The sequence below is a fragment of the Lotus japonicus genome, chromosome 5, assembly GCF_012489685.1.
Source record: "Lotus japonicus ecotype B-129 chromosome 5, LjGifu_v1.2".
Taxonomy (NCBI): Eukaryota; Viridiplantae; Streptophyta; class Magnoliopsida; order Fabales; family Fabaceae; genus Lotus; species Lotus japonicus.
Genome location: NC_080045.1, coordinates 11,354,130 through 11,365,551, shown reverse-complemented (window position 1 = coordinate 11,365,551; position 11,422 = coordinate 11,354,130). Strand labels below are relative to the sequence as shown.

General features: G+C 35.5%; 1 protein-coding gene across 2 annotated transcripts; it reads left to right on the top strand.

Moving 5' to 3' along the window:
• Positions 1–3,921: 3,921 nt before the first annotated feature.
• LOC130718694 (tyrosine--tRNA ligase 1, cytoplasmic-like) lies at positions 3,922–9,935 on the top strand. 2 transcript variants are annotated; one of them, XM_057569321.1, is made up of 13 exons: positions 3,951–4,078; positions 5,272–5,438; positions 5,584–5,669; positions 6,068–6,155; positions 6,238–6,385; positions 6,510–6,799; positions 6,895–6,991; positions 8,312–8,417; positions 8,497–8,579; positions 8,744–8,889; positions 9,041–9,146; positions 9,463–9,522; positions 9,619–9,935. In XM_057569321.1, the coding sequence occupies exons 4-13, from the start codon at positions 6,070–6,072 to the stop codon at positions 9,637–9,639; spliced, it is 1,143 nt and encodes a 380-aa protein (XP_057425304.1). In that variant the 5' UTR covers positions 3,951–4,078; positions 5,272–5,438; positions 5,584–5,669; positions 6,068–6,069; the 3' UTR covers positions 9,640–9,935. The 2 variants fall into 2 exon arrangements, with proteins under 2 accessions (XP_057425302.1, XP_057425304.1); XM_057569319.1 differs by lacking the exons at positions 5,272–5,438; positions 5,584–5,669 and having other exon boundaries at positions 3,922–4,078.
• Positions 9,936–11,422: the final 1,487 nt, after the last annotated feature.

The window sequence follows — 11,422 nt, the reverse complement described above, 5'->3', positions numbered from 1 at the left end:
GTTCGAATTGACAGTGTGCGATTTGGGTTTAGTGATGCTTGAAACTTAAAATTTGCTTGAAATTATGCATGCTTGTTCATCACCATGTGTTGTTTGTTCATGACCTGTGTTGCTATGCATTTTGTAGGATGAGTTGAAATTATTTCCAATATCCTGAGGATGGTTTTCATATAATTTTTCGGCGAGGGACGGTTTTCAAAACTCGCTCAAAGTGCAGGGACGATTATATGTTTTAACCCAATTGACGTGGACAACCACGTAAGGAGCTGGTCGGACTTGAGGCGGCCGGAGGGATGGGTTGAAATTATTTTCAATAGTCTGAGGATGGTTTTCAGATAATTTTCCGGCGAGGGACGGTTTTCAAAACTCGGTCAAAGTACAGGGACGATTATAGATTTTAACCCTTTATTTTTTTGTCGTTATATATGGTGGTGACCTCTTGGCTATTGTCTCATTTGAGACACTTTCAAAACAGTCTCAAATGCAACCAATCAAGGCATGACATGTGTTAATTATATTTTTTATTTTTTATTTTTAGTAGTAACTAGATATTCAATCTTTTAACACCAATATTTTACTAAACTAAATTTTAGTCCCAACTAATCTACATTATTATACTTTCTTCTCAAGATATCATAAATTATGATTTAACCCATAACATTTATCAAATTATATTTTAAATCTTCAGCAATCAATATTTTATGTTGTATTTCAAAAATTATCACAAATCTTGACTTTGTAACCGTTAGTTCAAAAAAAACTTAATAACCGTAAAAATCAATTCAACCACGTTAAAAAAAAAAAAAAAACTTCATCCTTAAAATCTTTTGCCGCCACCTCTCGCCATCGCCGCTTGCCGCAGATGCCGCCGGTGACGCTAGCCTTTAGCCTACAAATCCTCTCGCCATACGCGCCGCTCGACTTGTTGCCGCCGTCATTATTAGGTCTTGGATGCGGTGAGTGGTGATCTTCAGCGAATGACGAGCGTCAGCCGTCTGCGGCGAGCGGCACTCTACGGGGCGTACAGCGGCGGACTGAGGAAGAAGATGATGTTCACGATGAAAATACGTTTTTTTCACGGTCGAAATTATAATTTATTACATCTTGAGAAAAAAGTATAATAGTGTAAATTAGTTGGGACTAAAATTTAATTTAGTAAAATGTTGGGGTTCAAAGATTGAATATCTTGTGACTATTAAAAATAAATAAATAGAAATAACACGTGTCATGCCTTTATTTGTTGATTTGGGACTGTTTTGAAACTAGGACAATACCAAAAAATTACCCATATATGGTAGACCCGTAGTTATATTTTTGTCAAATCTTAGATAATTATGGAAAATATTTTAAAATTCGGTTTTAAAATAAAATAACACAACATAAGAAGAGTATTTTTATCTAACAAATTGAAAGCGCTATCTAACAAATTGACATGTGGAATTTGTTATCTAACAAATTGACACTTGAAATTATTTTTATGAGAATTAATCTGATGCTGTCACGTCACTAAATGAGTCTGATAGAAATTATTTTTTTCTAATATATATTGATTGATTGATTTTAAATCTGAGAAACTTTTTCATAAAATATTTTTCCCTAATTATCTAAGATTTACCTAGATTAAACAAAAAAGTAACAATCAATAAAAATACCATAAAAATTAATTAATAAAAGTCTAAAAATTCAATAAAAATAACATAAAATTTAATTAATACACTAAAAATAAACTTTTTCTTCACTTAAAGTTTAATTAATACTCTGAAATTTCTATCATATATGGAATTGATGGAAGTTGTTTTCAACGTCAATATGTAAATACAGATGTTAAGGATAGGTTTGGCAAAACTTCTCTATCAATAGTATTGCCACTTCATAATTAGTATAAGCTAGATCAATAAGCAATTTAAAAGCACCCAGATTCTGAAACTTGTTAAACTTGGTCAAGTTAGTCAAGCATTTACTAATTCATGAGAAGGACCACCTCAATCTATATTTTGATTCTTCCATTACTTTTAAGTTTTAAGAGTTGCAAATAAACACAGTAAAAAAATCTGCAAAGAGTACTCTAACTTCAAGTTCACCCCCATCAATCTCGCATTTCATACTCCACCATCTTCAAAGCTTGGTTCAAATGTGTGATGCTTTTCCAGAGGCAATGAACATGAGCCAACATGAATACAAAATGACTTTGCTGATTCGAAACATAAGGTTATTTTGCTGGAGCATGCCTCCCGTTTATGAAGATATAAGAGCATGAGTCACAATGACCTTTAGATTTAGATTTTAGTAAAGATGGAGAGCTTCCTATAATGACATTGAATTGTCTAAAAATGTCAAAGAATGAATTCTTTAAGATTGTTTTGAATTGAAACAAATTCTCAGTTTTAAAGTGTTGGATAGTTACCTTTGTAGCTGATATTTTTTTAGCCATAATATGACATGATGATTTAATATGCATTAGTTGAAAGCAACAAAAAATATGTTTATATCTGATGAAAGAGGAAGGAAGTTTGGAAATGTTGTTACTGTTAAAAGGTTGTTCAACAGTTTGCGGATGATACTTTTACCATGATTGAAGCTAGCAGGCTCTCTTACATTCAGCGTACTTAAGAGTTGATTAGAGCTGATTATTTAAATGGTATTGCATAAGCCATCGACAAGGGAGAGATATATCCCTCTTCTGTTGGAAGCGAGTAATTTTGCCCCCATCTTTTACTGGTGGACGTCTCTATGTGTTCAATAATTCCCAGAATGCAATGACCATCTTCAAGAAATTTGGGTACCCAGACCTCTTCATAACATTTACTTGCAATTCAGCTTCGTGTGAAACTCAAAGGGTTGTGAAACCTAGGAATCTAAGGGCGAAAGAGCGTCCAGACATTTGTGTTTGTATTTTCAAAATGAAGCTTGATGGACTCATGTCTGATTTAGGAAAAGGGAAAATATTCAATGTTTCTGATGCAGGCGTGGCATATTCACGATTTTTGGACCTCAAATTTCCAATTAACAATTTTATTAATAACCTTCGAACTATGTACATAAGTTGTGGTTTGATATTTTATATTTTTTTCTCGAACGTGCACCATTGGGTTCCGGAAGAGGGGTTTGCCACACGCACATATCCTTTTGTGGCTGAAACCACAACATAAAATCAAAACAGGAGATGACATAGACAAACACATATGAGCAGAACTTCCTTACCTCAAACTGTATCCAAATTTATATCCAAAACTATTCAAACTTGCGCGCCATCATTAAACCATCCCCTTATATGCTTGGCAGTATTTGAGATTTTGTTAACCAATCTTTTTATTAGTTATTCAATTGCAAGAATTTCAAACTATGCAACAAGGGTTTCAATTTAAAACTATTTGACCACTTTGCTTAGCATTTCATACTCTTCTATTTCATCTGTTGTTTAATATGTTGGTAATTCCTTATATCTATTATTTGTGCTATTGTCTTCATGTTCATAAATAATGTCAAACGAGTTCCTGTTGATCTCAATCAGGCCTAGAAGAGATGATCTACTTTGCTTAGCATTTCAGACTCTTCTATTTCATCTATTCTTTAATATATAATTAAGGTATTAATTGACGAATCAAATAGAATAGACATATTTCCCGTATAACGCGCAGATAAAAAAACACCAGTAAAATAAAATTTGAAAACTACATTTTGTGTATATGTTAGCTCAATTTTTTTGTATGTGCGCTAAATTACTCTTGTAACTCCAACTCGGTGTGGTGAAGACCAAAAGTATCTCTAAGAGCAGAGGCGGATGTACCGCCTAGCCACCCTGGGCCTGTGCCCAGGCTCTGGCAAAAAATAATTTTTTTTTCTTTGGCCCAAATCATATTTTGGTCCCCAAAAAAAAAGAAAAGGGCAAATGTAAAGGTAAGGGAAAATTCAGGGACTACTTCATAAAAATAAAATTCTGAAACCCTAGTCTTCACCACTTCCTTCACGCACAGACGCACGGGGGCTTCACCACTTCCTTCACGCACAGACGCACGGGGGCACCTCTGTTCACCCATTGTTGAATTGCTCCCTCCACCAAACCACCAAGCAGAAGCAGGTAAAACTTCTTAATCTCTGTGAATCTGATTGTCCTGGAAATGTATCTCTGGGACTCTGTGAATCGATTGTGCTGGCGTGGGTGGGTGAGGCCGTGAGGGTCTGGAACTGGGGATCAGGCCGTGACTCGATGGGGATCAAACACAGGGAATGAAATTCAGATCTTTTGAGCAATACCCATTTCACATCTCAGCTTGTAGTCGAGCTTCAATGGCGAAAATTGGGATTTTGCTGGTGTTTGTGATTGTGGGCATTATTGGTACTAGTGAAGGTGCAAGGAAGGCAAGGCACCATGGAGGGTTCACACTCTTTTCTCGTGGCCGCGTGGGTGAGTGAGGGGGGGGGGGAGGTCAGAAAGTGAGAGGCAGAGAGAGGCTTGAGTGAGGCCGTGTGTGAATTGTGATGATGCAGTGTTGTGTGAGTGAAAAAAGTGAGTGAGGCTTGAGGACTTGTAGCATTAAAGATGAGATTGCCACTTGCCCTTGGCTTGCTCCGTTGTTAATTGTTCCATATATGTTTCTATTGATTATTGGATCTATTCTGAATTTGATGAAATTTATGTGAGGCAACCTTTTTATTTCTAGTATTAGCAGCATCCTTTTTCTATTCTGATCTGAATAGTCAATTTGAATTAGTTGTTCCTCTTTGTTGTATCAGCATTTGAATGGAATGATGTGAACTTAGTGGCTATTTGATTTAGTATATTTTGATTTGGCATTATTAAGCTTTGATCTCTTCTGTGTTTAGAGATTAGATTCAGTGAAGTAGATTCATGAGTTGTTATTGCCCATGAATCCGCTAAACAAATTATATTTCAAGGGAAACCCCATGAATCAAGCAGACCTGATGTCCAAAACATGATTTTTAGGAAGCAAATGATCTCAAGGTCAGGCTTGCTCGGTATGAGTTTAGGTAGTCAAATAGATTTCCTTCAAGATTGGTTTGCATGTGCTAGCTAAAGTAGTATAGTTAGTGTGTGTCTTGTGGAAGTATATCCATTAATTTGTCTTCTTGCTTTACTGCTGGATAGTGGATATTCTACCAGTTACTAGTTTGCTGAGTTCCCACTTTTAATATTGTAAAAAAAGTCGGACAATTGAGATTAGTTTTTTGGTGTAGGTTCAAATTTAGTTACTAGGTTAATGTCATCAAAGTTACTTTCTCTATTGAAACTTGCATTTATTTTATGAACAGGTAGTTTATGTGGCTCTTGTCGGATCATTTCCATTTAACTCCTTACTTTCAACGCTACTTTCTTGCGTAGTTCACGTGTGGATTTGCGGTTCTAAAGTTTGCCCAGGCTTCACAAAAATCCTGGCTCCGCCACTGTCTAAGAGTGCGACTCTTAGTGCTCCCAAGGGGTTTAAAACAATCACCTTTTACCACTGCGATGACCCTCATCTAGTCTTAAATTTTTTCTTTAAATGTTGGATTTTTTTTTTTAAAAGTTAACCAAATATATTGAAACTATGTTGGAATTAGACCAACATGCATATTTTCTTATAGGGTTTACTCCTTACAAATCGCCACCACCACGCTCCTCTTCAGATCTATCTGTCGCGCCGCCGCCGCGTTTTCTTCAGAAACTTCTGGTTCGCTTAGTTGTTCTCTTGCTCTGATGTTTGTTTTTCATCTTGTCATGCGTTTTAGTTCAGGATTTATTTATGGGTTTCAGTGGCTGCTTTTCATTTTACTTGTGCTTTTCCATTCGACCTAGCTAGTTAAGTATCCACATAATCGCTTGTTGTTTGGTTTTCAATTCTGTCGAATTTCACTCAAGCAAGCATTACAAACGCAAATCTAGCTATTATTTTCAATTTGTGGTGCTAATTAGTGCAGCATATCACCATTAGGGTTTAATGGAGAATGGTCTTTCATGTTGCTAGCTAAGTTACTTTCATTGCAAAGTTGACTTTTGCCATCATGTGTCTGATTGCATCTATATCATTATAAAATTGTTGAGTGCACTGAGATTGCCTCCTTTATTTAGGGATGGAACCAGCAGCAGCTGCAGAAGCTCTCGAATCCTTGTCCATCTCTGACACTGATGTTGCCCAATCATCAAATCCAAATGACCAGTAAGTTTCTTCTGTATTGAAATTCTCCATCCCCAACTCCTAGCTAGAGTTTCAATTTCATTGTTGTTTATTTTGGTGCCAGGTTGACCCTGGAGCAGAAGTTTCAGATTGTGAGAAGCATTGGAGAAGAGTGCATTCAAGAAGATGAGCTCCTTAAACTCCTGGCTAACAAGCCTGAGCCTGTTTGCTATGATGGCTTTGAGCCCTCTGGACGAATGCACATTGCTCAGGTCAGGCACCTCTTTTTTTGTGTAGATAGTGGGTGAATTGTTGATTACTTGATCTCTAAGAGCAAGGGAATTTTTTGAAGGCGGTGTGGCTTACATGGTTATATTCTTTTACTCACATATATAGGGTGTCATGAAAGCAATTAATGTGAACAAGCTAACGTCTTCTGGCTGTCGTGTCAAAATATGGATTGCTGATTGGTTTGCCAAGCTAAACAATAAAATGGGTGGAGATTTGAAGAAAATTGAGATTGTTGGCCGCTACTTGATTGAAATTTGGAAAGCTGTTGGGATGGATCTAGAAGGGGGTAAAGTCGAGTTTTTATGGTCATCTAAAGAGATTAACGCCAGAGCTGATGAATACTGGCCTCTTGTGTTGGATATAGCTCAGAAGAATAATCTTAAAAGAATTATCAGGTTCCTTTTTCTTTAAATGTTGTCATATGATCTCTACTAAATGGTGGATTTGGACTTCAAATGATATTTCATGGTTTGTTATTTCAAAATATTAGATGTAGCCAAATAATGGGACGGAGCGAACAAGACGAATTGACTGCTGCTCAAATATTCTATCCATGCATGCAGTGTGCTGACATATTTTTCCTGAAGGTGCATTTCACTAACAATTTTAATTGATGCATATACTTTTAGGTTCACATTTGCATGAAATCTTTCTAAAATTTTAGAATGGTACCCTTGCAAGCTTACATGGAATTTTGTTAGTTACTTTAGGGGGTAGTTTGGAAGATGGTTTTTGGAGGGAAGGGTAGGGGAGGGCTCATTTTTTTATTTCAAATAAATAGTATCTAATTTATCATTCTTGAAAATAAAAACTATGATGATAAGTTAGCAAAAATACAACATATTAATAATTCATTTATGATCATAAATATTATGTAAAAGTAAAAGATAAGCCTTCCCCTTCCCTCCAAAACCATCTCCCAAAAGTGAACTGTTTGAAAATATGGATGCATGATTGCTATTATGACAACAATAGTAATGGCATTTGCAAATTGTGATAGGTGTAGGCAGCTCTGGATGTATTAATGACATGTTTCTTCTTTTTCTTTTCTTTTTTCCTTTCTTCTTCCTTCACGTTTTCAAACTCTGTTTTGCTGTTTTGACACTTTTTTTTAACTCTGTTTTGACACTCTTCAAATCAGTGATTGCTCTGTTTTTCCTTTCTTCTTCCTTCACGTTTTCACACTGTTTTTCTGTTTTAACTGTTTTCACACTCTTCAATGTGAATGGTCATTTTATGCAGCTGATTTTCATTAACACAAACAGCTTGTGACAAGCTTTTTTTTATATAAATTTTTAGCGATTTGCTATATGAAATAGCGGATTTTGGGCTTTCCACAATTTTCCACGATCCGTGATTGATAACACTGCTAATTCAATTGTTGTGCACTTCGCCTCTTTGGTTTTTCCCTCAGTTTCCTATGGTTTCTATATTTAAACTAGTTCATATTGATTGTTTTGACGATTCAGATATTGTGCTACCCATGGGCGGACCCATGTGTAGGCTATGTGTGGCTTTAGCCACACCAGATTTTGAGTTTTTTTTTAAATATCGTATATAGCGGCAGTTTAGCATCCGCTGCTAAAAGTTTTGTGTTAATGTATAGCAACGGTCGAAGCGCCGCCATAGCTTAATAAGTAAAAAACCAAAATTTACTCTTAACATCAAATTAGAACGCAGTAATTGACTATATATTTATCAATTTACTTGAAACATAGCAATAATTGACTATTCGCCTCTTTGGTTTTTCCCTCAAAGTTTCCAATGTTTCTCTATATTTAAACTAGTTGATAGGGATTGCTTTTAATGTTTGACTATTCCGATATTGTGCTATCTCTGAAACTATATATTTATCAATTTGCTTGAAACATTGTAAATAATGCATAAATGTTTGTGTCTCAAAATAGGCTGACATCTGCCAATTGGGAATGGATCAGCGGAAAGTAAATGTACTTGCCAGAGAGTATTGTGATGATATTAAGAGGAAGAACAAACCAATTATCTTATCACACCGTAACCTCCAAATTTCTTTTCAACTAATGTATATTGAAGTTGTGTATTGTTTACTAACTGATTCCATTGTGCTTTGCAGACATGTTACCTGGTCTACAGCAAGGACAAGAGAAGATGTCTAAAAGTGACCAATCATCAGCCGTTTTCATGGAAGATGAGGAGGTAAGTTGCTAATAGGGCCCTATTGAATTGTAGATATCTATTAATATTGCTGCTATTTGTTCCTATCATAATAAATATTTTTTCCTGAGCACGTTTTTTTTGTAATTTTCCTTTGAAAAAAAGCTTATTTCATGACTGTCCAACTTTGTGTTTGGATATCATAGGCTGAAGTGAATGTGAAAATAAAAAAGGCTTATTGCCCACCAAAGATTGTGGACGGAAACCCATGCTTGGAGTACATTAAATATCTCATCCTTCCCTGGTTTAATGAGTTCACGGTGGAGCGTAATGAAGATAATGGTGGAAATAAGTAAGTTTTTCTGTTCCCCCATTTGAACTTCATATGATATCTAGATTAGTGATTTATCAAATCATTCCGGTTTCTCTACGTCTTTTCTAACTGTTCTTTTCTGCTATACAATTGTTTGGTTGACATGTGTTCATGCTTTGATTCAATATAGGACATTCCAAAGCTTTGAAGAGCTGGCTGCCGACTTTGAAAGTGGAGAGTTACATCCTGCTGATCTTAAACCAGCTTTGTCGAAGTCATTGAATAAAATTCTGGAGGTGATTTTTTGATTATCTATGCATCTTGTATTCTTCCTACTTCTAATTTTTAAGAGCATAATTTTAGCTGTGTACTAGGTTGTTAGTCTTTTACATTGGAACAAACAACGTTTAAGAATGGCTTTGGTGCATATATACTACAATTATATCTCATTCCATGTTCTCTGGATAATATACCCCAGTGGAACTGATAGCATCATCTGGTATATGGGGTGTTATCTGATTTTTTTTTATTTGTGGAGGAGTAAAGCTTGATTTCATTTGTTAATTTCTGGTATATGGCACAAGTTAAATGATTGTTTCTTGGAATCTGCAGCCTGTAAGGGTACACTTTAGAACGGACAGCAATGCTAAAGAGCTACTAAAAAGAGTCAAGGTGATCCTCGTTTATAATTAGTAAAATTTATCAAACAATATTTTTTGCATTGTGTTTGTGAAGATGCTGTATGCTGAAGCTTTCTTTGTTTTGCAGGCTTACAGAGTAACAAAATAATTTGCTGATTGAAAGACGTTGGTCTAATTTTATTATTTGCCAAAAGGCCATGCAATTTTCGTGTTACAAAACACACTTTTTGAGTTGTAATATATGGAGGTTCTCTCCAGTATGAGTTTCAGTTATTATGGTATGCATTTTTAGGGCGTTTCCTAGTTCTTTCTATAGACTCATTTCACTTTTTCCGGATGTTGGGATTAAATTATTTTCTGGAAGGTATAAACATTATTCTGGCACAACAATAAATGGTTGCTCCATTCAAAAACAAAAAAACAATAAATGGTTGCTGTTGTAGACCTCGAGTTGGATCTTTCTCTTTTGGTTTTCCCTGAATTTCTGTTTTCACTGGGTAGCAATAATGCTCTTGAGTGAAATTCTTATGGATAATGTAGCAACAATGATATATACATACCTCATTTTTTAAACACTTCATTTCCACTTATTTTTGTTTCTATCTCTCTCCTCTTATCATCTATCACATCTCATATTTTCTCTCTCTTACTTTTTCTTTTCTTCCTATCTCTCTCCTCATTCTACCTCTTCCACCTCTTTTTGAGGTGTGTAAGTAACATTTTCCATAATGTAGATGCTCTTAACTGCATGCTTGGTTCTCTTTTAGCAAGAAACTAACAAATGACAAACACATAATGCAGTATCAGTAGACATACATTCAAGGAACTAGATGGTTCGACCTTTACCCCTGCAAACAGAGGAAGATAAAAATAAAAGTGATATTGCTAAAAGAACTATTTATAGGCTAGATAATATGTTATAAATCTGGACAAGAATGCTATATAAAGTATTATTGCTCTGGGTCAACCCTTTATTTCCTTATGTATTTGCATTGCCTCCTTTGAGATTTATTCTCACATGATGAAGTGCCGCTGAGTAACTCTTTCAGTATTTAATTCAAACACACCTTTGACCAAAAAAGAGAGGAGGAAGGAGTTTTGGCCCAAACATTACTTAAACATCTATCTAAAATCTTACATTGTAAATATATACTTATTTAATTCATGCAAGTAAATATTCTTCAACAATTGGAGCCAGTGGTGGTGAGCACTCAGCACATCAATACATGGCTAATAATGAAGGAATATAAATATGGGGTCGTGTTCGATTGATGCAGCCAAAGAATCTAGAGTGACCCACTGCCACTGCCATTGCTATTTTTCTTTTTTGGTAAATGATGTTTTTTTTGGTAGATACATTACTATCATTGTTGTCAAATAAAATAAATTATTCTCTCTCTTCACTCTATGTTTGGTTGTGAAGAGAGAGATAGAGAAAAGAGAAGTTGAGTAGAGAGAAATAGGTGAGAGATAGAGTGGATTTGTTGGGTTGTTTAGTATGGTAGAGATAAAGAAGAGAGAGATGAAAAATAATGATGTGGAAGAAAGAGAAAAAGTTGACTTTTGATTAAAATAACAATTTTAAATTAAAAAAAGTGTGTCAGATGCAAATAATGGCAGTTTAAAACCGCCACTAAATGTCAGTAACAAAAACAATAAAATAAAAAGAGAGAGTCCCTCCCGTACTGTTCATTTTCTCTCCAAATTGGAGAGACCCCATTTTGGGGTGGGTCCCACCTCAAAAGCCCCTTCTCTCCTCCCTCATCTCTCCCACCAAACAAGGTTAGTTCTCCCACCCTCCCTCTATCTCTCTTCCTCTCATCTCTCTCTACTCTAACTCTCAACAACCAAACAAAGTTACTTTGTTTGGTAGGATAGAGAGAGATAGAGAAGAGAGACTAGAGAAGAGAGAAGTTGAGTAGAGAGAAATA